General features: G+C 39.1%; 1 protein-coding gene across 1 annotated transcript in view; it reads right to left on the bottom strand.

Moving 5' to 3' along the window:
• Ltn1 (E3 ubiquitin-protein ligase listerin) overlaps window positions 1-27,341 on the bottom strand; it is a 154,557-nt gene that overhangs the window by 25,712 nt on the left and 101,504 nt on the right. Inside the window, exons 19-24 of the mRNA XM_071671796.1 lie at window positions 21,763-21,954; window positions 18,562-18,740; window positions 12,658-12,809; window positions 10,210-10,427; window positions 6,874-7,044; window positions 2,761-2,952 (exon numbers count right to left, since the gene is read on the bottom strand). Coding sequence (XP_071527897.1) covers window positions 2,761-2,952; window positions 6,874-7,044; window positions 10,210-10,427; window positions 12,658-12,809; window positions 18,562-18,740; window positions 21,763-21,954 — 1,104 coding nt within the window. The remainder of the gene's footprint in view (window positions 1-2,760; window positions 2,953-6,873; window positions 7,045-10,209; window positions 10,428-12,657; window positions 12,810-18,561; window positions 18,741-21,762; window positions 21,955-27,341) is intronic.

The following is a 27,341-nucleotide window of genomic DNA, read 5'->3' as shown; positions in this document are numbered from 1 at the left end:
TCTCATTTGCCCTTTTTTTCACCTCTTGCACCTTTCTCTTGACCTCCTGTCTCTTTCTTTTATACATCTCCCACTCAATTGCATTTTTTCCCTGCAAAAATCATCCAAATGCCTCTCTCTTCTCTTTCACTAATACTCTTACTTCAACAAACTTATACCTCTGTAATTTGAGCACTCACTCTTATCCCCATTACTGATATATACTCAGTAAATATGATGCAGAGTAACTGAAATATTTTAAAATTGACTTCATTTTACAGTTTAAATGAGTGTCATTAAGAGGACTAAGTGTTATTTCAACACTGTATTTATATTCAGAATGAAAAATACTTCTTATAATGAGTTTTTAAAGGAAATCTATTTTACTGAGAAAAGTACCAAAAACTGAAAGGTATTTTTTAGTTGAAAAAACTTTTTTTTTTATCAAAATTGAAAGATAAGATATTCAAACACTTCTTTCATTTTTTTCTTTTCTTTCAAACTATTCGCCATTTCCCGCATTAGCGAGGTAGCATTAAGAACAGAGAACTGGGCTTTTGAGGGAATATCCTCACCTGGACCCCTTCTCTGTTCCTTCTTTTGGAAAATTAAAAAAAAATAATGAGAGGGGAGGATTTCCAGCCCCCCCGCTCCCTCCCCTTTTAGTCGCCTTCTACGACACGCAGGGAATACGTGGGAAGTATTCTTTCTCCCCTATCCCCAGGGATATCAAACACTTCTGTACTTGAAATAATCATGAACTATATATCATAAAGCTATCAGTTACCGATATATTATCGGTAAATATCATGCAGAGTAACAGAAATATTTTAAAATTGACTTCATAGTTCAGGGTATTTTTTTAGCTCCAAAAACTTTTTGTTTCAAAATTGAAGGATAAAATATTGAAACACTTCTATACCTGAAATAATCATGGAAAATATATCATAATGTGCTTACTTATCGATACACACCCAGTAAATATGATGCAAAGGAGCAAAAAATATCTTAAAATTGACTTTATTTAACAGCTTAAATGAATGTCAAAAAGACGACTAAACGTTATTTTCACACCAGAATTGTATTCAGCATGAAAAACACTTCTTATAATGAGTTTATAAAGGAAATTGTTTTTCTGAGTGTCATTAAGAGGACTAAACATTATTTCAACACCGTATTTGTATTCAGAATGAAAAATACTTCTTATAATGAGTTTTTAAAGGAAATCTATTTTACTGAGAAAAGTACCAAAAACTGAAAGGTATTTTTTAGTTGAAAAAACTTTTTGTATCAAAATTGAAAGATGAGATATTCAAACACTTCTATACCTGAAATAATCATGAACTATATATCATAAAGCTATCAGTTACCGATATATACTCGGTAAATATCATGCGGAGTAACAGAAATATTTTAAAATTGACTTCATAGTTCAGGGTATTTTTTGCTCAAAAAACTTCTTGTTTTAAAAGTGAAAGATAAGATATTCAAACACTTCCATACTTGAAATAATCACGGAAAATATATCGTAACGCTCTGTCACCGATACATACCCAGTAAATACGATGCAAAGGATCAGAAAATATTCAAAATTGAATTCATTTAACACCTAAAATAAATGTCATAAAGACGACTAAATAATATTCTAACACCAGATTTGTATTCATCACGAAAAATACTTATAATAATGAGATTTTAAAGGAAATCTATTTTGTGAAGAAAATGCCAAAAACTGAAGGTATTTTTTAGCTCAAAAAATTTTTTCTTTCAAAATTAAAAGATTAAATTTTCAAACACTTCTATATTTGAAATAATCATGGAAAATATATCATAATGTTCTCAGTACCCAATGCATACTCAGAAAATATGATACAAAGGAACAGAAAATATTTTAAAATTGAATTCATTTAACAGCTTAACTGAATGTCATAGAAATGACTAAATGATATTTTAACACCAGATTTGTATTCAGCATGAAAAATACTTCTTATAATGAGTTTTTAAAGGAAATCTTATTTTATGAGAAAAATACCAAAAATTGACGGTAATAGTTACAGTGGCATATCTAAAGTATGGCAGGTATGGCAGGTGCCATGAGCACCACTTGAAGGGGGGGTGCCACTCAACAGGCTTGTTTTTTGACATATGCTACCTAATTGACATTTTTAATGGTTTGGTTTTGTGAGATAAAAAAGAAACTCGCCTACTTTTCAACTATAGTAACATATTGCTACTATCAGTTGCATGACCGCTTCTACGTTACAATTTTGATCAAATAAGTTTTTAACTTTAAGTCTTTAAGAGTTTATACAATTTCAAGTATATATTTTCATATACATCCACTATATGTATATTTTTAATCAAGCCAGGGGCGCAATTTCAGTGCCTGCCATAGGCGCTATTTCACCTAGATACACCCCTGAAGATAAAAACCAAAACCTATGAAGGGACACTGATGGCCTTCAATTTTTTCTTCCTAAAAGACCAAATGCTCCATTTTCCCACTATTGGAAGTTAAATGGAATTTCCTCTGAAAGGGAAACATAAACTAATAAGTAAGATACCTGCTATTTTCTAAAATAGTCAATCCATTTGAATACAACTCTGCTATCTTCTATGTAGGGAAGGAAAACATTTGCTTAACGACAATCACTCCTATTAGCATTTCATACCGAGTGAATTTTACTGTATGAAAAAAAATCAGCAAACCAACTACAAAACTACTGGTAGCTATCCTCTATATATACTAAAAATATATCAATCATAAACATTTCAACTTACCAGACATGCTCTGTGATACTTCTTCTTACAAGTACGGCAGAGAAGTTTGGGTAACTGATGATTTGTTCCATGCAGAACATAGTAACAAATATAGCATTCCTCAATGCCCTCAAACTTCTGATCAACATTCTGCTTCCAAAATATCAGTGACTGTAACAGGGGTGTGTTGCGATGTGAGAGCATAGTGTTCAGCTGCAAAAATTTATTCTATTACAGAAAGGTATTCTTGGAGTAAAATAACATTAGACAAAATGAAAATACCTAAGAAAACTTATCAAACGAGGGTTTAATCATATCACTAACAAGAAAAATTGCAATCTTCCTTACCCACGAATTACATGTTATTTTCCAAACACAGTCCCAGAAAGAGTCATATCTTTTCATCTCAATTAATTATGACATCTACATAAAATTCTGCTCAACTCCCTTAGTCTAAAATGACACAAGTCAAAATTCAAGTTGAGGCATTAGTGTATACATGTTGTATGTTATCATAACTTCTAATACCCGTTTTACCCAAGGACTCTTTTCAGAAAGGGTTTTGGTTTTACTCTAGGACCCCCTTTTCCAGGGGCTCCTCCAGCTCCAAAGTAGTGTAACACTCAGCAGGGGCAAGATGGACTCCTTTGAAGTGAGAAGTTCTTTGACAAGACTGCTCTGTTTCATAAATAGAATGGATTGGATTCATGTAACACGAATGGATTGGATTCATGTAACACAGACAGGGTGATGTGATGAACCAAGGTATATGAAAAAGTTGTGATAAACCATGGAATGGACTATGGGCCTTGGTTAATGATGGTGGAAGCTGGTTTTGGTACACTGTGCATGACAACTAGAGAATGCAAGTGGGCAAATGGCACAACTGTTTATTTGCTCATGACAATACAATGCTTGGGCAAGGAAGAGGTAAAAATAAAAAAGGACAGTTAATACATTTTTCCAATATCTGGTACACAATCACTTTTCATGCTGCCAAGCATTTCCACTGCTTCTCCTTCAGCAGAAGTGCTACCCTTTCCTTAGCTCATGTATCCCCCCTCATATATTTATATTCTTCATTCTTGTCTCCCCTATCCCCAGGGGATGGGGAGAAAGAGCACTTCCCATGTATTCCCTACAGGTAAAAGGAAAAAAAAAAAAAAGAGGGCTGGAAATCCTCCTCTTCTTGTATTTCAATTTCTACAAATTGAGGCAAAAAAGGAGTCAAGTGAGAATTGCTCATCTTCCTCGAAGGCTCAGGCTGAGATGTCTCAATGAGTGTGGATGTAAAGAAGGGCAAAACACATAGTATGCTTGATGAGAACCTGGATGTATACTAGCCCTGTGTAAAACAATGCTCAAGGGCAAGGGGAAGGAATGGTTTGAGAATGTCTTAGAAGTAAAGTTAGGGGTTAGTGTAAGAGAGAGAGTTATTAAAGGAATAGGACTGCCACTGATGGAGGAGTTGTGGAAATGTGTAAAACAGCATAAAGAAGTGTCACAATCTAGACTGATAAGGGTAAAACTGGAAGTGTCTTATGAGAGCTGGGTGATTATAGAAGAAAGGCAATCTTTTTGGTGGAGCTGAGTTAGGGTGTTTACAGTCTTGATATAAGGGATCGAGCATTAATGAAGGATGATTTGACTATAAAAGCGGGTAATGTGGCAGTAAAAGGTATAACTGGGGTGTATGGGGTACCCAGTATTATGAATGAGTATTGTGGGTGAGTAAGGATGATTGAAATCAGGCATTACTGGATTATGTACCAATTGAAAGGCACATAAAGGAGACTCTTGGATGTGAATGTGCTGAGAGGGGCAGCTGGAAGGATGTCTGATCATTACTGAGAGGAGGGGAGGATGGAGGAGGTTTTAAGAAAAGAGGAAATGATATGGCTAGAAAGAGGATGCTGAAAGTGAATGAGCTTGAAAGAGGCTTATGTAAGGAGATACCAGGAGAGATTAAGTGTTGAATGGAGTTATATGCAAAAGGTGAGGGTAAAAGGAGGTAAGGGGTGAGTGAGAAATGAGCGGTATATAGGGAAGAACTGCTTACATGCGCAAGAGAAGTTTGTGGTATCCACAAGGTGGGAGAAGTACAGAGAGAAATGGTAGCGAGTGGTGGGATGAGGAAGCTAATTTGCTAGAAGGAGAAAAGAGAGGTGTACAGGCATTATCTGCCAGGATGGAGTACAAGTGATCAGATGTGCAAGAAAAAGCAGTAACAGGTCAAGAAGAAGGTGTAGAAGCTGAAACATAAGGCAAATGAGGGCTAGGGTAAGTGACCATCGGCAAACTTCCCAGGGAAAGTAAGAATTGTTATTGGAAGGAGGTTAAAATTGTAAGAAAAATAAAGAAGCAAATGGGAACATAAATGTAGGGGGCAAATGGGGTGTAGTAACTAGCAGAAATGAGGTGAAGAGTAGATGGAGTATGTTTTCTGAAGTACTGGTGAATGTGTTTAATGATAAGGTGACAGATGTGAAGTAATTGGGTGAGGGAGGTATGTGAAGTGAGAGAGTCATGGTAAACAATTCGGTTAAAAGAGAAGAGGTGGTGACAGCCTTGCATAAGATGAAATGTGGCAAGGAAGCTGGATTAACAGTATAGCAACTGAATTTCTTTAGAAAGGGGTGACTGTGTTACTGACTTGTTAGCTAGGATTCAATGTATACAGCTCATGATTAGGTGCCTCAGGATTGGCAGCATGCCTGTATAATACCAATGTATAAAGGAAAGTGGAACAGAAGTCAATGTTCAAATTACAGAGGAATAAATCTGTTGAGTGGTAGAGTGGTGACTGATATAGTGGTGGTATGCACAGAGTTTCTGACTGGGGTAACTGTGGCTTTAGGAGAGGTAATGGTAATCTCCTTCACTCCATCCTTCCACCTCCAATTTGGTCGAAGGATGGAGTGAAGGAGATTTCAAGCGATCCGGGCCTGAACATGCAGGAGGGTGAGGGGAGTGTGGGGAATGGAGTGAATTGGAATGATGTGCTGTACTGGGGTCAATGTGCTGTCAGTGGATTGAGCCAAGCCATGTGAAGCATCTGGGGTGGACCATGGAAAGTTTTGCAGGGCCTGGATGTGGAAAGAAAGCTGTGGTTTCAGTGCATTGCACATGGCAGCAGGAGACTGAGTGTAAACGATATGTTTACTCAGTCCATCATGAACCCTGGACTGACAATTATGGGATTTGCATGGTGGCTGAGAGTAACAGGATTATTCCTAAAGCAAGATTTGCTGTGAGTTCAATGCACTAACCCTACCTTTGTGGCAAAATCATAGAGTACATACTAGGAACTCCTAAATGCTCCCTCTGACACACACAGTACCTATTTGTCTTGGCACTCCCAAGTGCTCCCTCTGGCACACACAGTATCTCCTGTCAGTCTCTCTTCTCTCAGCCTCTCTCTATGCCTTGGTTGGCATGTTGCTGATATTTTGTTATAATTTGTCAAAGTTGTTAATACATTTAAAGGTTCAGTGTTTAATGAGTTTGATTCTTAAATTTCTACATCTCACTGTCTCCTTTACTGTGCAATACAATCTTCTTGATGAAATCTAGATTTTGATGTTTAGCTACAGAAATGCTGTCAGGCTGTATTCCTCTGACCCAGATAATTGTCTTTTATTTCTGCCTCTCCCACACATGGACTACTGGAATTCTGTCCACAAACATACAATCTTTCCTTGTCACACACAACACTTGACAACATTTAACTTACACATCTCATTCTTCATAACTCTAGATTTTCCTGTGTTGAGCACTATGCACTAGCCTTGCCTTTTGGTAAAATGGTAGGAGAATTAGGCAGGAACATGAAGTAGAAGGCAAGAACATTAGGCAGGAGCAATAGGTTATAGTAGTCACTATGAACATAAGGTAGGGGCCTCTGTAAACACTGCACTAGAGACATCTGCTAGTGCTCTGTTATGGGGAGGGGCACTAAAGGCTAAAAAGCAACAGTGGAGTTCACTTGTAATGGAGACTCTACTGCCATGACCACCACTTGAGGGATTTCCAGGAGGTATCTCGTATCAGAGATAAAGACAGATAGATAGATAGATAGATAGCTACAGAAGTCTTCTATGGATGTAAAGGAGCAAAAAGTAAATTCCTACTTACCCCAAGAAGCCAGTTTCGCCACTGAGCAACAGAAACCCCAACTCTACGATGATCTTCTACAGTAACTGTGAAAAGTGGGTGATTTGGAGCCATACGAATAACGAGCTCCATACTGGCCTCATCTATAGCATAAGTGGCCACCACTTCTCTTGCTCCTGGTCGAACTTTCACCTGCAAACAAATATCAAAATACAGTAGGTTCTCAAAGGAATGGATAAAAATAGCACTAATGAAAAGCTGTTCAAAATGTAATAATGTAAGAATTATGAAGAGTGATTGTGTCGAAAAGGTGTTGGTTAAAAGAATACTGTTCCTCATCTCACATACACATTCTCATGCCTAATTTGCTGAAATGAAGGGTCTTCCAAACACAACAGTGCTTCTTAATTACTCATTTTGCAGACAGCTGAGCAACCAGACATACTAGCATCTTTATTCTGACATGCAAAGCACCTCAGCATATGATCATTAATCCATCTATCTATATTACTGACGCCCATTCCCTCTAGTAACTCCTATCATGGGGTGGCCAAAGCAAAAGAATCTTCACTTATCCATCCTTACATGCCTCCCTCATGTACACCATTCCATGCATTCTTCTACCATTTTTTCTCCCTCCTGAACCCTTCCACTCTATTTCTCTATGTCACACATGGTCTTACTCTCACAACAACTCCTTTAACTGCACTATCATACACTTTCAATGTAAACACCCCATCTTACATTCTTTCCACATGCCCAGACCACCTCAAAGTACTACATGTCACCCATTCTAACACTCCACAATTCATTCCTTTTGTATTCCCTGCCATACCAAGTCTCATACACCCCCTCATTTCTTTCTTCTTTCACCTAGTCATACCACATGTTATCTATCTATATCTCTGATGCTGTTCCAGTTGGAACTCCCTCAAAGGGGTGGCCATGGCAACAGAGTCTCCATAACTAAAGAACTTCAATGCTGATTCTTAGCCTATATGCCTTACCCTTAGCAGGTCACTGGCAGAGGGCAAGTCTAGCGCAGTGTTTGTAAAGGCTTCTACCTAATATTCCTAATGACTCCTTCCATTTAATGCTCCTACCTACTACTTCTATTTAATGTTACAACCTAATGCACCTGCCTATATCTTCCTATGTACCATTTCTATCTACTGCTTCCTATCATTTTGCCAAAAGGCAGGGCTAGCTCATAGTGCTCAACGCAGGAAAATCAATTTACAAAGAATGAGCAGCGTGAGTTAAGTGTTGTCAAGTGTTACATGTGATAAGAAGAGACAGTATGTTTGTGGACAAAATGCCAGTAGTCCACATGTTAGTGAGGCAGAAAGATAAGACAGCCAACTGGGTCAGAGGGGTGCAACTTGACAACCACTAAAGTGCCGGCTCACTTATCAGACATCACTAACCACCCTGATATCCAGGCGGGAAATACTGGTAATATCCTCCCTTGTCACTGGCTGCCTACCAACTACTACCTACCACATGCTCCTCTCAAATACCTCATTTTCACGGCCAGGATTCTTGACCTCTGTAACTCATTCCATGTCCATATTTCGGATGTATATGTCAGGGTGGTGAGGACTATGCTGTCCCTTAATTCTTTCTTCATTTCCATTCTTAAACCTATGCCCTTCATTATTCTATCAAGAGACCCAATGACTCTTCTACTCTGCAGTGCTCTCTCCCTTATCTCTCCCTCCATATCACCAAACTAATCCAAGATAGCAATTAAATCTGATCCCCACACTCTCTTCTAGCATCTTCATCTGAAATATCTTTTGCCCTCAGCAATTCTCCACCTCAACTACCCACCTATTCCATGTTCTACTTCTCCTTTTCCTGCCTAATGCATTGATATGAATCTTTTTGAATAACCTATCATCAACCATATGTTTCATAAGACTATACTAACCAAAAGGGCTATCAGTTATGGGTCTTTCTGTGATTTTTTTCATGGAACATTTCTTTCTCACATCGTCATTCTGTTTATCCTCCTAATCCTGACTATAGTACACAAACTATTCTTTTCTTTCATCATATTCAACTCTAACCCACCTATAATGTGTCACATGCTATCAAATTTCATGCCATCCTTCAAATCTTACACTATCTCCATTTCTGAATTTTTCATTGTTTCCTGTACCTTAGAAGTTCAACATTCTTTTCCCTAGTGTAAATATGTGGCTACTGCTTTATTCATGTGATAGCTTAACCAACTAGCAGAAATTTCATTAAGAAATTTCCAATACAATTGTGTCCTCATCACTTCCAGATGCAGCAATGATCAAATACTGAAATGTTAGGGAAGATTCTCTTTGCACCACCCTACTTTGAATACACTAAAAGACTAACACAGTGCTAAATAGAATACATATGATTATATAATTCCATACAATCTTTCTTTATCATACATAACACTTGACGACACTTAACTCACACAGCTCATTCTTCATAACTTAAGATTTTCCTGTGGTGCACTCTATAAGTTTGCCCTGCCTTTTGGCAAAATGTGAGGAGCAATAGACAGACATAGTAGGTAAGAACATTTAGGTTGGAGCATTTGGTAGAAACATTAGGTAGAAGTAGTGGGTAGGAATATTATGCAAGAGTATTAGGAAGATGTAGTCAGTAGACACATTAGGTAGGAGCCTCTGCAAACACTGTGCTAGAGTTGGCCCCTGATAGTGGCCTATTAAGGGTGAGGAAACGAAGGGTAAGAAGCAGCACTGGAGTTCACTGGTTATGAAGACTCTATTACTATGGCCACCCCCTCAGGGAGTTCCAGGTGGGAAAAGGCATCAGAGATATATAAATAGATAGATAGACAGAAATGTGATTATATAAGCACATGAAAAGAAAGACTACAGAGAATGACTATTGTATGTGAGAATGTGAATAAGAAGCCACAAGAGATGGCTAAGGGGAAGGCAGTAGGACAAAGTGAAAGCACAATCTGAGATGGATGTTAATTAAGTTGGCAGACATGTTCAATGACTCTGGTGATATGTGAAGCCAACTTACTGTAAAAAAGAAATCCACATATCAAATACTGAAATTCAGAGATATGACCTATTTTCTCTATGTTATAGAACATAACCTAGATAAAGGAGTTCAAAGGAGTCCAAAAGCAACTTAAAAAGAATTGTTCTGTATTCCTTCTGGCAAAAAATGTTGAACTAAATATCTTTAAACTAAACCTCTCAAAATACCGATATAAAAAACTGAAGAAGTCTTTACTTAAATACACTTAGTTTAGGATGAATGGATCTATGTCATGTACTAAATCTCATTTGTCATGTAAAAAGTTTCTGTAAGAGTAAAGATGGGAGTACTTACAGTCATGTTGTCTAATTTCAGAGATGAACTACTTATAGCTGACATTTCTTGGACAATCAAGAGTGGTGACACATATGTAGTGGTAAAAACATCAACTATTAGTTGACAATGACGATCCAAACTTATAAACCACTGTCTGACTGCTGCTGGAATCCGGCTAACACAATCATAATACACCTTGCATGATAGCTGGGCCACAAGTTCAGATGAAACACTTGCTGTTGGAGTACAAATAGATGCACTTCAAAAATTGTAAAGCTCAGTATTTTTTCATGGTAAATATATCAGGGGTATTAGAGATATCTCAAATATTTGGAGGCAAAATGTAATACTTGCATGAAATCTTAAAACAGATGATACCTGAACCTTCATTACACCATGATGTACCTCTCTTTCTTTCCCTATATGTATCCTTGTTATTCATAATGTAGCATGGATAAGAACATCCGTACAAAGAATATAAGTGACCTGCTAATATATGAATTTTTACCATGCAATACTGAAGACAATCATCCAGCAGCTATAGATGAAATGATAGTAAAAGAGTTTTCACAGAGATAACAAACAAATAAAGAGTAAAATAATTGTCCCTATCTTTTTGAGCTGGGGAAAAAATGAATTTTTTTATGCAAACACGGTCATCAATTAAGTCATAGAGAGCTTTGCAATCACTTGCTTATTCATTACCTTTTGTGTATAAACTTTCAATATTTCAATCTTCTCTGAAACTACAGAGCCATTTTGAACTTAACTTAGACATAATGGTCCCTGGGTGGTATATTTTCAAAACTGTCTGATGACCCCATTCACAAAGCATGATATTACTAATAAAGTTAGGTCAATAATGCATGCTCATGTGAGCCTCTAGTCTGACACATACTCACCTTACTCTGATATACCTTCTTGGTCAATTTCTCTCAACCGTTCTCTCCATTTGCAATGCCATCTTGACATACAGAAGGCCAAAAGAGTGTAAGTCAATAAGATATAAGACATGAGATATCTAGTGAGCCCCTATAAGAAGATGGATGCGAGTCTGAAATAAGTGCTGATGCATGCTGATTTGAAAAGGATTGTTTAATACACATCATCACGTGTAACATGAACATTAGGTCTAAGATGAAAATCAAATAAACAAAAATTGACTAACATACCTGTTGCAAAAGGAAGACACTACTGTACAAGTACATAATATACTGGGAAGTGAGTCAGTTGTTGTTTACCAATGATACAACACTGGTGACTGATTTGAGTAAGAAACTGAAGAAGTTGGTAACTGCGTTTGGAAAAGTGTGTAATGGAGAAAGTTGTGAATAAAGATTCAGTAGGGTTGAGGGGCAAGTAAATTGGAATGTAAGTTTGAATAGAGAAAAATTTAAGGAAGTAAAGTGTTTTAGATATCTGGGAGTGGACTTAGCAGCAAATGGAACCATGGAAATGGAAGTGAGTCACAGGTTGGGGGAGGGGGCAAAGGTTCTGGGAGTGACAAAGAATGTGTGGTGGGAGAGAATGTTATCTTGAAGAACAAAAATGCGTATGTTTGAAGTATTAGTAGTTCCAACAATATTATATGGTTGTAAGGCATAGGCTATAGATAGGGTTGTATGGAGAAGGGTGGATGTGTTGGAAATGAAATGTCTGAGGACAATATTTGGTGAGAGGTGGTTTGATGAAGTAAGTTATGAAAGGGTAAGAGAGATGTGTGGAAATAAAAAAAGAGTGTGACTGAGAGAGCAGAAGAGGGTGTATTGAAATGGTTTGTACATATGGGGAAAATGAGGGAGGAAAGATTGACAAAGAATATATGTGTCAGAGGTGGAGGGAACAGGGAGAAGTGGGAGACCTAATTGAAGATGGAAGGATGAAGTGAAAAAGACTTTGAGCGATTGGGGCCTGAACATACAGGAGGGTGAGAGGCGTGCAAGGAATAGAGTGAACTGGAATGATGCGGTATACCAGGGTTGACGTGCTGTCAATGGACTGAAGCAGGGCATGTGAAACGTCTAGGGTAAACATTGGAAAGGTCTGTTTGGCCTGGATGTGGATAGCGAGCTGTGGTTTAGGTGCATTACACATGACAGCTAGAGACTGAATGTGAACAAATGTGGCCTTTTTTGTCTGTTTTCCTGGGGCTACTTCGCTGAAGCAGGGGTAACGATGCTGTTTCCTGTGGGGCAGGGTAGTGCCAGGAATGGATGAAGGCAAGCTAGTATGAATATGTATATGTGTATATATGTATATGTCTGTGTATGTATAGGTGTATATGTTGATATCTATATGTATATGCATGTATATGTGCGTGAATGGGCATTTATGTATATATATATATATATGTGTGTATATGAGTGGATGGGTCATTCTTCATCTGTTTCCTGGCACTTCCTCGCTGATGCAGGAAATGGTGATGAAGTATAATAAATATGAATAAATAAATATATATAGACATACCAAAAGGGCTAATGTTCAATTGTGTGTTGAAAATGGTTAATGGTGATTTTTCATCGCCAGTCTGCTCCAGCCTAATTCCTTCATCAACTACAGGATTTGGAGGCATCAGCTTGAAAAGGTGTACCAGCAGATTTTGTAGTAAGTTTGTGTACCTGTAAAAATAAGTCTTCCTAAGACTAAGAAAGTGCTGTTCATGAAAAAGATGTGACATTATCCCTAAAAAGGAAATAAAAAGAAAAGTTGTTCAATGGTTATAATGGCAGGGAACATCTTTGTGCATTCTGCTGTGAATAACACCTTGTTTACCCTACATGACCGAGGAACTTAACTCTAGTCTGAGGGCATGCATGCATAGTTTATCCCCTCACTACGATGTTCTTCAAAGATATTTTATATGTATGTACATTTTTTCAAACTTGATTGTCGATTCCTGTGATAGTGAGGCAGCACCAGAAACAGACAAAGAAAGGCCGCATCTGCTCACATCCATTCTCTAGCTGTCATGTATAATAATTTGAAACCACAGCTCCCTATCTACAACCAGGCTCCAGAGTCTTTTCCATGGTCTACAATGGGTGCTTCAAATGCCCCGGTTCAGTCCACTGACAGCATGTCAACCACTGGTCCAATTCACTCTATCTGTATGCTCAGGCACCAAACACATAAAATCCCTTTCACTCCATCCTTCCATCTCTAATTTGGTCTACCCCTTCTCTTTGTATCCTCCACTTCTGACACGTATATCCTCTTTGTTAATTTCTCCTCACTCATTCTCTCCATATGCCATTGGTCCAATTCACTCTATCTGTATGCTCAGGCACCAAACACATAAAATCCTCCACTTCTGACACATATATCCTCTTTGTTAATTTCTCCTCACTCATTCTCTCCATACCCCATTGGTCCAATTCACTCTATCTGTATGCTCAGGCACCAAACACATATAATCCCTTTCACTCCATCCTTCCATCTCTAATTTGGTCTACCCCTTCTCTTTGTATCCTCTACTTCTCACACATATCCTCTTTATTAATTTCTCCTCACTCATTCTCTCCATATGCCAAAAGCATTTCAATACAAGCCCTTCAGCTCTCTCAACCAAACTCTATTTATTACCACAACTCTCTCTTACCCTTTTACTACTTACTTGATCAAACCACCTCACATAGTACATTGTCCTCAAACATTTCATTTCCAAAACATCCACTCTCATTTGCATATCCTCATCTACAGCCAATGCCTCACATCCAAATAACTTTGTTCGGATTACTATACCTTCCAACTTATGTACTTTTATCCTCCCAGGCAATGACCTCATTCTTCTTTGTTCCCTGAACCTTCTCTCCCTCATCCACCCTATGACATACAATCGCTTCTAAGGTACCTAAAGCACTTCATTTCCTCAAATTTTTCTCCATTCAAACTCATGCCTCAACTAAACTGTCCATCAGCTGTGCTAAACCTAACAACCTTACTTTTATTTACATTTAATATCAACTTCCTCCTTTCGCCCCTTCTTCCAAACTCAGTTAACAATATCTGCTGTTTCTCACTCGAATCAACCACCAGTGCTATGTCATCAGCAAACAATAACTGACTCACTTCCCAAGCCCCCCTCATCCTCTACAGACTGAATACTCACCCCTCTCTCCAAGACTCTCACATTTACCTCCCTCACCACCCCATCTATAAACAATGAACAATCATAGTGACATCACACATCCCTGCCAAACACCAAACTTTACTTAGAACCACTCACTTTCCTCTCTTCCCACTCATGCACATGCCTTACACCCTTGATAAAAACTTCTCACTGCTTCTAAAAGCTTTCCTCCTACACCACATACCATTAAAACCTTTCACAAGGTATCTCTATCGACCCTATCATATGCTTTCTTCAGACCTGTATATATCACATACAAATCCTCCTGCTCCTCTAAAAATTTCTCACACACATTCTTCAAAGCAAATGCCTGATCCACACATCCTCTACCACTTCTGCAACTACACTGCTCCTCTCATCTTATGCTCTGTACATGCCTTCACCCTTTCAATCACTATTCTCCCATACAACTTACCAGTACACTCAGCAAACTTATACCTCTGTAGTTTGAATACCCACTTTTATCCCCCTTGCTTTTATGCAATGACACTATATGGCATTTGGTCAAATCTTGAGGCACCTCTCAGGGACCAAGACAACACACTGAAAATCCTAACCAATCAACACCACAGTCATCCCCTTCTTACAAAATTCAATTGCACTACCATCCACTCCACCTGACTGGCCACATTTCATCTTTTAAAAGGCTTTCACTATCTCTTCTCTCCTCACCAAACCACTCTCCATGACCCTCTCACTTCACATACTACCCGAACCCAAACACTCTACATCTGCTGCCCTATCATCAAACATATTTAACAGTCCTTCAAAATACTCACTCTAACTTCTCACCTCATAACTACTGTTACCACTTCCACCATTTGTACCCTTCACTGATGTTCCCATTTGTTCTCTTGCTTTTCAACATCATTAATCTCCTTTTAAAACTTTCTCCCTAAATTTTATTGATACTCATCACAACTCTCATTTGCCCTCTGTTTTCAACTATTGCACCTTCCACTTGACCTCCTCCCACTTTTTCATATATCTCTCCCAATCATATGCATGCCTTTCCTGCAAGTGTTGCCCATTTACCCCTCTTTTTGCTTCCACTAGGAACTTCTCTTCTTCAACCAACCACTCACTACTCTTTCTAATCTGCCCACTTCCCACCCTATGCATGGCACATACATCTCTTGCACATGCCAGCACTGCTTCCCTTTACACCACCCATTCCTCATCCTTACCCCTAGCTTCATGTACTCTCACCTTTTGCCATTCTACACTCATTCTCTCCTGATATGCCTTCATGCATGTCTTGTCCAAGCTCACTTATTCCATTTTCCGAAAACCTCTACAAATCTTCACCTTAATCACCACATGGTAATGATCAGACATCCTTCCATCTGCCCCTATCAGCACAATCACATCCAAAAGTCTCTCTTTTACATGCCAATCAATTAGTATCTAATCCAGTAATGCATGCTGACCATCTTTCCTGCTCACATATGGGTACTCATGTCCTTCATTTTAAACCAGGTATTTCTAATCACTAGTTCTCTTTCAGCACACAACTGTATAAGCTGTTCACCATTTCCATTCATAATCATGAATACCCCATGCATTTGAATTATACCTTCAACTGCCACATTACTCATTTTCACATTTAAATCACCCATCACTAGTAACTGGTCTATTGCATCAAAACTGCTGGCACTCTCACTCAGCTGTTCTGAAAACACTTGCCACTCATGACCTTTCTTCTAATGGCCAAGTACATAAGCACTAATAACTACCCATCTCTTGCCATTCACTTCCATTTTTACCCACATCAGTCTACAGCTCACTTCCTTACACTCAAATGCTCCCATAACCCCTGCTTCAGCAATAGTGCTGTCCTCAACTCTTGTCCTTGCCACTCATGACCTTTCTTCTAATGGCCAAGTACATAAGCACTAATAACTACCCATCTCTTGCCATTCACTTCCATTTTTACCCAAATCAGTCTACAGCTCACTTCCTTACACTCAAATGCTCCCATAACCCCTGCTTCAGCAATAGTGCTGTCCTCAACTCTTGTCCTTACCAAGCCCTAACCTTATGCTTACGACTTTTCTAAACCATTCTTCCCCTCTAACCTTGATCTTTGTTTCACTCAGAGTCAGGTCATCCTGAATTCTTTCCTCAAACATACAACCTATGCCTCTTTTCTTTTTCTCTTGGATACATCCACACACATTTAGACACCCCAGCCTGAGCCCTCGAGATGGATGAGCACTCCCTGCTTGGCTCCTTCTTTTGTTCCATCTTTTAGAAATTGAAATACAAGAAGGGGAGGGTCTCCAGCCCCCTGCTCCCATCCCCTTGAGTTGCCCTGTGCAACATGTAGGGAATTCATTCCTCCCTACCCAAGGAATATTTCATATACAGAGTAAAAATAAATTTGAACACTGCTACAGCTACTGTTAATTGCAGCCAAAATAAAATGGAAAAAAAAAAGTAAATTTGCCTAATGAACTATGAAAATAAAAAAACCCAGTTTTTTTCCAGATTAGTACATCAAATGGCCAAGTAACTTTATAAAAAGCAGTGTCATGGGAAACTGAAGACAAACTCTTACATACTGCCTCCTCTTTAAGACTAACGATAAATGGTTTTATCAAATCATCAACACAATCAAATGCAATTAGCAACATCCTTTTAAATGGAATCCTATGTTAAAACTAATGCTATATCAATTTCTCATTCTACTTAGTTCATCTAATCCTTTGTCTGTTCAACCTTCCTAACTCAGTTTCCTCATATGAAACATTTTCCTATATGTATTTCATGACATCATATCTTATGGTTCATGTCAAACAATAAAATCAAAGGAAAAAATCTGAGCCTTTCGGTATGATGTGATTAGCATGAAGGATTAATACAATTCACTTAGCTGCAAGCTGTCTCCAACAGAAATATGGTTAGTACTGTACAACACCTCTAGTCCAGTGTTCTACACTTCAGGAACTCCCATCCTTCAGCATGTGTAAGACCACTGGTGCTGGCGTAAATATAACTTGTGTCTGTGGAACTCTCAATTCTGATGTCTGGGTGCTGCCTTAGCCTAAAAATTAGCTTTTGCCAATGTTTATTGTTTACTCTAATATGAATCAGGTGGTCATGTCCCTTGCTCTCTTAAAATTTATGTGTATCTTGCCCTATAATGGTGTCCAACAAGGGAAAAAGATCCACTGATGTATGTAGTGTGCAAATGTGTGACCATTTTGTTGATTTTCAATAATCTATGATATAGCAGAAGTGACTAGACAATTCTATAATGACTGTGACATGGCATTACTAAGAGATGAACAATGCATGGGGCTACATCAGTCAATCTAGAAAAGCTTGTATAACAGTGGATTAAGCAAGCAAGGTGCACCAATTTCTGTCCATATGCTAATGGAAATGGTATAGCAACTTGGAATAAGTTAAGGATATGTGAACTTTGTGCATTCTCTACAGGATGGTTGACCAAGTATTTGCTGAGGCATCTGCTATCTGAAAAAAATGGTGAGAACAGTCTGCAGATAAGGGAGTTGGTGCTCAGTACCTTTATTGTACGCACACATAAAACACATAAAAGATGGAGGCAGCTGCTTAAAGTCTGTCATGTCTTTGAAATATAAACATGTTTAATGGACATAATATTTACAAGGGGCAGGAGTATCTGTGAATGTAGGATGCTGAAATGTAAGGCTAGGGTGAGCTTTTTTTGTTTCTGCATGGAAGATGGAGACTGGTTATGCAGCAGTCTGAGCACAAAAGGGCTCAGGATGTCAAAGTGATTCAGTCCCAAGCAAGTTGAGATAGGACTATACCAGAAGTAAATGTTTTATTTTGCAGAAGACAAGGGGGAAGGATAGAATGGGAAAGCACAGGTGACAAAAGGAAACAAACAAAAGCAGAGTGTGAGATGTGATAATACTGGTGTATGAAGATAGTGTTTGAGTCAATATGCTGTACATTACTGAAACAAGACATAAGCAAAGAAATTATAATTTACCTATTCTTTGGGAACAGAAAGTGATCATTCAAGGAACTAACCGAAGATGGGCTGAGTACTGATGCTGGTTAGCATCAGATGCATAGGTGATTGCTGTTAAAGATAATTTCCAGGCCAATAAATAATAAATAAAATAAATAAATAAATAAATAAAAAATGAGTCAATATGCTGTACATTACTGAAACAAGACATAAGCAAAGAAATTATAATTTACCTATTCTTTGGGAACAGAAAGTGATCATTCAAGGAACTAACCGAAGATGGGCTGAGTACTGATGCTGGTTAGCATCAGATGCATAGGTGATTGCTGTTAAAGATAATTTCCAGGCCAATAAATAACCAATGATATGAGTGAAGTTCTTGGTGAATGGCAATATCTCACATCCTTCACCCATTTCTTTATCAGCGAGGGTTGCTTCAACAGCTGTGCTACACTGTAATTTGAATAAAAAAACAATTCTGAGGTGAGTTTTTCTGCACCTCTACAAGGATACAACAAGTCTTGCACACAAGTCAATCAGTATGCAGACAGTGCAACAAACAAAAGCCAAAAAAGTTACAAGAGACTGCAAAAATCTCTCAAAAATAACAATACACCAGTTGTTAGCTATTTATAAATAACATAGAGTAACCAAACATGTAATTCTAAATCCACCCCTAGATGACAACACTACATAATGACATCCTCTCACAGTAAGACTCATACATAATATACTGACAAGGCAACATATTTAAATGGTGAGGCAGATGGCAATATGTATCAAGATCAAACCCCTCTCAAGGCACCACAAGGTATGTTTCACATTAAAAATTCATTTTTTGCACCTTAAATACTGATCAAGCTGGTTATCAAAAAGACATGGTGGTCAATAATCTACCCTCCATTAAAGCTTCAAAGTCATGGAAAGGCAAATAGACACAACATATAATTGAACAGTCCAATAATCTAATCTACTAATTTGGCATTCACTGTAGAAAAAAGGGCCTATTCACAGCACACAAGAAATATGCAGCTCCATTAAAGAAGACATATTATTCATAGGCATCATGAGTTTTAAACTAGACATTCAGAGTGATCAGGGTTAAAAAAAGACTGCCCCACCTCCACTGTATACAATGGAGCCATTTGTAGAAAAAGTTGTACAAATAATATCATACTGCATACTTGGAACAACAGATATGACACATGTAGGCTGTACAATTGCAATACAACAGAGGCAGCCACTAAATGCAGTGAAACGTTTTTATCAAGCAAGTAAGTTATGAATACAAGTAGGAAGAGAGGAGAGTGAGTGGTTCCAGGTGAAAATGCAACAGGGGTGTGTGAAGTCACCATAGTTGTTAATCTGTTGATGGGTGGAGTGATGATAGTGATGAATGCAAGTGTGCTGGAGAGAGGAGCAGATATGCAATCTTTTGGGGTGGGGGCTTGTGAGGTGAAACTGTTGTTTAGTTAAATAAATCTTTTAAACAATTTAAAAAGACATGAATTCTGAGGGTTGAAAAGAAAAATTTTGGGATAGTGGGCTATGGATAGAGTTGTGCATAGGAGGGTGGATGTGCTGGAAATGAGATGTTTGAGGACAATATGTGGTGTGAGGTGGTTTGATCGAGTAAGTAATGTAAGGGTAAGAGAGATGTGTGGAAATAAAAAGAGTGTGGTTGAGAGAGCAGAAGAGGGTGTTTTGAAATGGTTTGGTCACATGGAGAGAATGAGTGAGGAAAGATTGACCAAGAGGATATATGTGTCAGAGGTGGAGGGAACGAGGAGAAGTGGGAGACCAAATTGGAGGTGGAAAGATGGAGTGAAAAAGATTTTGAGTGATCGGGGCCTGAACATGCAGGAGGGTGAAAGGCGTGCGGGGAGTGGAGTGAATTGGAACGATGTGGTATACTGGGGTCAACGTGCTGTCAATGGATTGAACCAGGGCATGTGGGGCGTCTGGGGTGAGCCATGGAAAGTTCTGTGGGGCCTGGATGTGGAGGAGGAGCTGTGGTTTCGGTGCCTTATTACATGACAGCTGGAGACTATGTGTGAGCGAATGGGGCCTTTGTTGTCTTTTTCTAGCGCTACCTCGCACACATGAGGGGGAGGGGGTTGTTATTCCATGTGTAGTGAGGTGGCGATGGGAAAAAATAAAGGCAGAAAGTATGAATTATGTACATGTGTATATATGTATGTGTCTGCGTGTATATATATATATATATATATGTGTACATTGAGATGTATAGGTATGTATATTTGCGTGTGTGGACGTGTATGTATATACATGTGTATGTGGGTGGGTTGGGCCATTTCTTTCCTCTGTTTCCTTGCGCTACCTCGCTAACGCGGGAGACAGCGACAAAGCAAAATAAATAAATAAATAAATAAGTATTAAGGGGTTAATAAATGACTTTGAACAAAACATGTCAGAGAAAAAGTTCAATATGTACAGAAAAGAATGAGGAAGACATTCCCTCTACAGGAAGTGGAAAATGAGATGCAAACCTTCAGAAAAAAACCATACCTTATTACATAAGGAGAGTAAAATTTTCAAATGAACTTGAATACACAGATAACAAATTTAAAAAGTCAAACAAAACCAAGGAAGAAGAAAAAACCATCAGGGAGAATGGAAAAACATCATATATTTATATCATACTTAAAGATGCAAATCAAGTACCACAAGTTTCAATGGCCTACTAAGAAAAGAAAATGGCTCACAGACAGATGATAACAAAAAGCTAAGTGATATGCTATAAAAGCAGTATGATTCTGTGTTCAGTAAGCCAAGTATCAATTTACAAATATATTCTCAAAACAAATTTTCAAACAATAATCCCCCTACATCAAACAACATTCTGTTACCATGTTGAAGGATTTCATGATAGCCTGTGCATTCTCTTCCATGTGCAGAATCCTGGAATTGTGTCTTTCTAAAGAAATGCAAAACACCACTGGCTTAGGCAACCCAAATGCAACCATGCAACCCAAATTTTTTGCTACTGTTGCTGTATTGTGTTTGGAATCATGCACTTCCACTGTAAAGATTTATATAATATGATCTGAGAGACTTGAATTATTTACCTCTATATCTAAAAGCAGTGCCATGTTGAGAGAGAGAGAGAGAGAGAGAGAGAGAGAGAGAGAGAGAGAGAGAGAGAGAGAGAGAGAGAGAGAGAGAGAGAGAGAGAGAGAGAGAGAGAGAGAGAGAGAGAGAGAGAGAGAGAGAGAGAGAGAGAGAGAGAGAGAGAGAGAGAGAGAGAGAGAGACAGAGAGAGAGAGAGACAGAGAGAGAGAGACAGAGAGAGAGAGAGACAGAGAGAGAGACAGAGAGAGAGAGAGAGAGAGAGAGAGAGAGAGAGAGAGAGAGAGACAGAGAGAGAGAGAGACAGAGAGAGAGAGAGAATATTAAAAGTACTAAAGAGGATATATTCTGAAAATAATTATGCAAAAAAAAGAGACTACTTTACATTTCTGATGATTCTCGTTAGAGCATAAGGAAGTGGTCTTTGTGGAGTATCTTCCTCTTCTCTTATTGGAATTTCATTCAACTCCCACTGAGCCATGATAGTAGGAAGTGCAGCACTTATCAAATTGTAAGCTGCAAATTGTGCTGGCGGATGAGAAGACATCAATAGTGGACATATGTGATTCATCATTATCTGTAAAACAAAAGAAATTAAAAAAAAATAACAAAATATGTAAAGGTTCTACAATTTTAAAACTTTTCTTCGAGATGGTACTGTTAGCATGAGGCAAGTTCTAGGATATTCTTTAGGTAAATCAAAGTTAGGACCTTCTACCCCTCTATCTTTATAGTAGGCAAAGACTAGCTTCCCCATCAGTAACTATTCTTCTAATTATGTAGCAGCAGCTTGCTTATTTTGGGCTTACTTTTGGTCAAAGACTGCCATAGAGATGATGTCAATGTCCCACTTACTCTTGGCCACCCAACAGCTCTGAATCTGCAAATAACAGGTGTCACGCCTTGACCATCATGTTGCCTTATCATTCTCAGGGGTCTCAGAGACGTGTTGATATCCTATTCCACCCTTCTTTTATTTTCCAGCATTTTCCTTCCTACCAGTGAATTTTCTATTATCAAAAAGACACAGAATTGTAACATGAATATAAGGGAAGGTCTATGTCTATACAAACTGAACAGTTTTGTTGTAGGCAAAATTTGTAAACAGTTCCCTTTCTTCTTCCGATAATAAAAAGTTTATGACAGGCAAGATGCCAGACCTGAACAACATCACCTGAACACCAACATCCAGTAATGCTTGTTTACCAATGGCATCTTAGCTATGTCTCTTCCCTGTAAATCAACTGACTGTTCTATGCTTTCTATCTCATTCTTGTATCTCCCATAACAATGTGATTATTAAAGAAAGTGCACTTGGGAACTTATCATGTTTCATTTTCCTGAGTATGAAATGAGGTCTTTTTTGTCTGTTTTCCTGGCACAACCTCGCTGATGCAGGGGGAGTGAGGAGAAAGAATACTTCCCATGTATTCCCTGAATGTTGTAGAACACAACTAAAATGGGAGAAAACTGGGGGCTGGAAATCCTCCCCTCCCGTTTTTTGACTTTTCCAAAAAAAAAAAAGGGGGGGGAACAGAGAAGGGGGCCAAGTGAGGACATTCCCTCTAAGGCTCAGTCTTCTGTTCTTAATGCTGCCTTGCTAATGCAGGAAATGGCAAATATTGGTAATACCTGGTTTAAAAAGAGAGATATACATAAGTATACGTATGTGAGTAGGAGAGATGGTCAAAGGGCATTACTGGATTACGTGTTAATTGATAGGTGTGTAAAAGACAGACTTTTGGATGCTAATGTGCTGAAAGGGGCAGCTGGAGGGGTGTCTGGTCACTATCTTGCGGAGGCAAAGGTGAAGATTTGTAGAGGTTTCCATAAAAGAAGAGAGAGTGTTGGGGAGGAGAGAGTGGTGGGAATAAGTGAACAAGGAAAGGAGACTTGTGTGAGGAAGTACCAGGAAAGACTGAGTGTACAATGGCAAAAGGTGGGAGCAAAGGATGCGAGGGGAGAGGGGGAGGAATGAATACATTTAGGGAAGCAGTGATGGCTTGAGCAAAAGATGCATGTGGCATTAGAAAGGTGGGAGGTGGGCAGATTAGAAAGGGTTGTGAGGAGTGGGATGAAGAAGTAAGGATGTTAGTGAAAGAGAAGAGAGACACGTTTGGATGATTTTTGCAGGGAAGTAGTGCAAATGACTGGGAGATATATAAGAGAAAGTGGCAGGAGGTCAAGAGAAAGGTGCAAGAGGGGGAAAAAGAAGGTAAATAAGAGTTGGGGTGAGAGAGTATCATCAACTTTTATGGAATAAAAAGAATTTTGGAAGGAGGTAAATAAAGTGCATAAGACAAGAGAACAACTGGGAACATCGGTGAAGGGGGCAAATGGGGAGGAAATAACAAGTAGTGATGAAGTGAGGAGATGGAGTGAGCATTTTGAAGGTTTGTTGAATGTGTTTGATGATGAGTGGCAGATGTAGAGTGTTTTGGTTGAGGTGGTCTGTGAAGTAATAGCGTCAGGGAGAATGGTTCGATAAACAGAGAAGAGGTACTGAAAGCTTTGCGGAAGATGAAAGCCAGCAAGGCAGTGGGTCTGGATGGTATTACAGTAGAACTTATTAAAAAAAGGGGGTGACTGTTTTGCTGATTGGTTCGTAAGGATATTCAATTTATGTATGGATCATGGTGAAGTGCCTGAGGATTGATGGAATGAATGCATATTATGCCATTGTATAAAAGCAAAGGGGATAAAGGTGAGTGTTCATATTACAGAGGCATAAGTTTGTTGACTATTCCTTGGAAATTACATTGGAGGGTATTGATTGAGAGGGTAAAGGCATGTACAGAGCATCAGACTGGGGAAGAGCAGTGGGGTTTCAGAAGTGGTAGAGGATGTGTGGATCAGGTGTTTGCTTTGAAAAATGTATGTGAGAAATACTTGGAAAAACAGATGGATTTGTATGTAGCATTTATGGATCTGGATAAGGAATGTGATAGGGTTGATAGAGATGCTTTGTGGAAGGTTTTTAGGGTATATGGTGTGGGAAGTAAGTTGCTAGAAGCAGGGAAAAGTTTTTACCAAGGATGTACGGCATGTGTATGAGTAGGAAGAGAGGAGAGTGACTGGTTCCCAGTGAATGTTGTTTTGTGGAAGGGGTGCATGATGTCCCCATGGTTGTTTAATTTGTTTATGGATGGGGTGGTTAGGGAGGCGAATGAGGGTTCTGGAGAGAGAGGGAAGTATGCAGTCTGTTATGGCTGATTTAGGTGAGAAACTGCAGAGGCTGGTGACTGAGTTTGATAAAGTGTGTGAAAGGGGAAAGTTAAGTAAATGTGAATAAGAGCAAGGTGGGTTCAGTAGGGGTGAGGGACAAGTTAATTGGAAGGTAAGTCTGAATGGAGAAAAACTGGAGGAAGTGAAGTGTTTCACATATCTGGGAGTGAACTTGGCAGCGGATGGAACCATGGAAGCGGAAGTGAGTCACAGGGTGGGGAAGGGGATGAAGGTTCTAGGAGTGTTAAAGAATGTGTGGAAGGCGAGAACATTATCTCTATGAGCAAAAATTGGTATGTTTGAAGTAATAGTGGTTCCAACAATGTTATATGGTTGTGAGGCATGGACTATAGATAAGGTTGTACAGAGGAGGGTGGAAGTCTTGGAAATGAAATGTTTGAGGACAATATGTGGTGTGAGGTGTTTGATCAAGTATGTAATGACAAGGTAAGAGAGATGTGTGGTAATAAAAAGAGTGTGGTTGTGAGAGCAGAAGAGGGTGTGTTGAAATGGTCTAGACAAATGGAGAGAATGAGTGAGGAAAGATTGACAAAGAGAATATATATGTCAGAGGTGGAGGGAAAGAGAAGTGGGACACCAAATTGTTGGTGGAAGGATGGAATGAAAGAGATTTTGAGCAATCGGGGCCTGAAAATACAGGAGGGTGAAAGGCATGCAAGGAATAGAGTGATTTGGAACAATGTGGTATACTGGGGTTGACTTACTGTCAATGGACTGAGCCAGGGCATGTGAAGCGTCTGGGATAAACATAAAAAGGTCGGTGGGACCTGGATGTGGAAAGGGAGCTGTGGCTTTGGTGCATTACACATGACAGCTAGAGACTGAGTGTGAGCGAATGTGGCCTTTTTGTCTGTTTTCCTGGCACTACCTCACTGAAGGGGGTGGGATGCTTTTTCATGAGTGGCGGGGTGGCTACGGGAATGGATGAAGGCAGCAAGTATGAATAAGTACATGTGTATATATGTATATGTCTGTGTATGTATATGTTGAAATAGATAGGTATGTATATGTGCGTGTGTGGGCATTTATGTATATACATGTGTATGCAGGAGGGTTAGGCCATTCTTTTGTCTGTTTCCCTGTGCTACCTAGCTAATGCGGGAGACAGCGATTAAGTATAACAAAATATCAATATATTATCTGAAAGTGAAATTGCACTTCAGTAGTTCATACAATTAGGTGCCAGTACTTAACAAAGTTATCTATATCCCAACATCACCTTGATTCCTGCCGCCCAACACCAATCTTTCTTGGTCAAGCACTGTCTGCTTTGTCTAGTCGTAACCATTGTAAGGGAGATTGATTGGGGGGGGGGGGGGGGCAGGTGGCGGGATTGACTTGGGTAGCTGGGTGTCATAAACAGAAATTTTTATGTTTTCGTGTTTTGTCAATTCTCTCATAATGATCTGGTTAATGCTAGAATGGGTTAGTACTAGGATGTGTATATAAATATATACACGTACATATACTTGCTTGCCTTCACGACGTAGCACCAGGAAAGCAGACAAAAAAGGCCACATTTGTTCATACTGTCTCTAGCCGTCATGTGTAATGCACCAAAACCACAGCTCCCTTCCCACATCCAGGCCCCACAGACCTTTCCATGGTTTATCCCAGACGTTTCACATGCCCTGGTTCAGTCCATTGACAGCAAGTTGACCCCAGTATACCACATCATTCCAAGTCACTCTATTCATTGCACGTTTCTCACCCTCCTGTATGTTCAGGTATATGCTGATATGTATATGAATATGTATGTATATGTACATGTATGAGCGGTGTATGCATATATGTGTGTATATGAGTGTGTTTCTCAGTGCTACCTCACTGACATGGGAAATGGCAATCAAGTATAACAAAAAATAATGATAATAATAATAATGATTATTTATTTATTTATTTTGCTTTGTCGCTGTCTCCTGTGTTAGCGGGGTAGTGCAAGGAAACAGACGAAAGAATGGCCCAACCCACCCACATACACATATATATACATACACGTCTACACACGCAAATATACATACCTATACATCTCAACGTATACATATATATACACACACAGACATTTACATATGTACACATGTACATAATTCATACTGTCTGCCTTTATTTACTCCCATCCCCACCTCGCCACACATGAAATAACATCCCCCTCCCCCCTCATGTGTGCAAGGTAGCGCTAGGAAAAGACAACAAAGGCCCCATTCGTTCACATTCAGTCTCTAGCTGTCATGTAATAATGCACCGAAACCACAGCTCCCTTTCCACATCCAGGCCCTACAGAACTTTCCATGGTTTACCCCAGACACTTCACATGCCCTGGTTCAATCCATTGACAACACGTCGACCCCGGTATACCACATCGTTCCAATTCACTCTATTCCTTGCATGCCTTTCACCCTCCTGCATGTTCAGGCCCCGATCACTCAAAATCTTTTTCACTCCATCTTTCCACCTAAAATTTGGTCTCCCACTTCTCCTCGTTCCCTCCACCTCTGACACATATATCCTCTTGGTCAATCTTTCCTCACTCATTCTCTCCATGTGACCAAACCGTTTCAAAACACCCTCTTCTGCTCTCTCAACCACTCTTTTTATTACCACACATCTCTCTTACCCTATTATTACTTACTCGATCAAACCACCTCACACACATATTGTCCTCAAACATCTCATTTCCAGCACATCCACCCTATGAAGGATACTCATATGGCAGGATGG

Source organism: Panulirus ornatus, chromosome 17, assembly GCF_036320965.1.
Source record: "Panulirus ornatus isolate Po-2019 chromosome 17, ASM3632096v1, whole genome shotgun sequence".
Taxonomy (NCBI): domain Eukaryota; kingdom Metazoa; phylum Arthropoda; class Malacostraca; order Decapoda; family Palinuridae; genus Panulirus; species Panulirus ornatus.
This window is presented reverse-complemented; position numbering and strand designations above follow the sequence as displayed.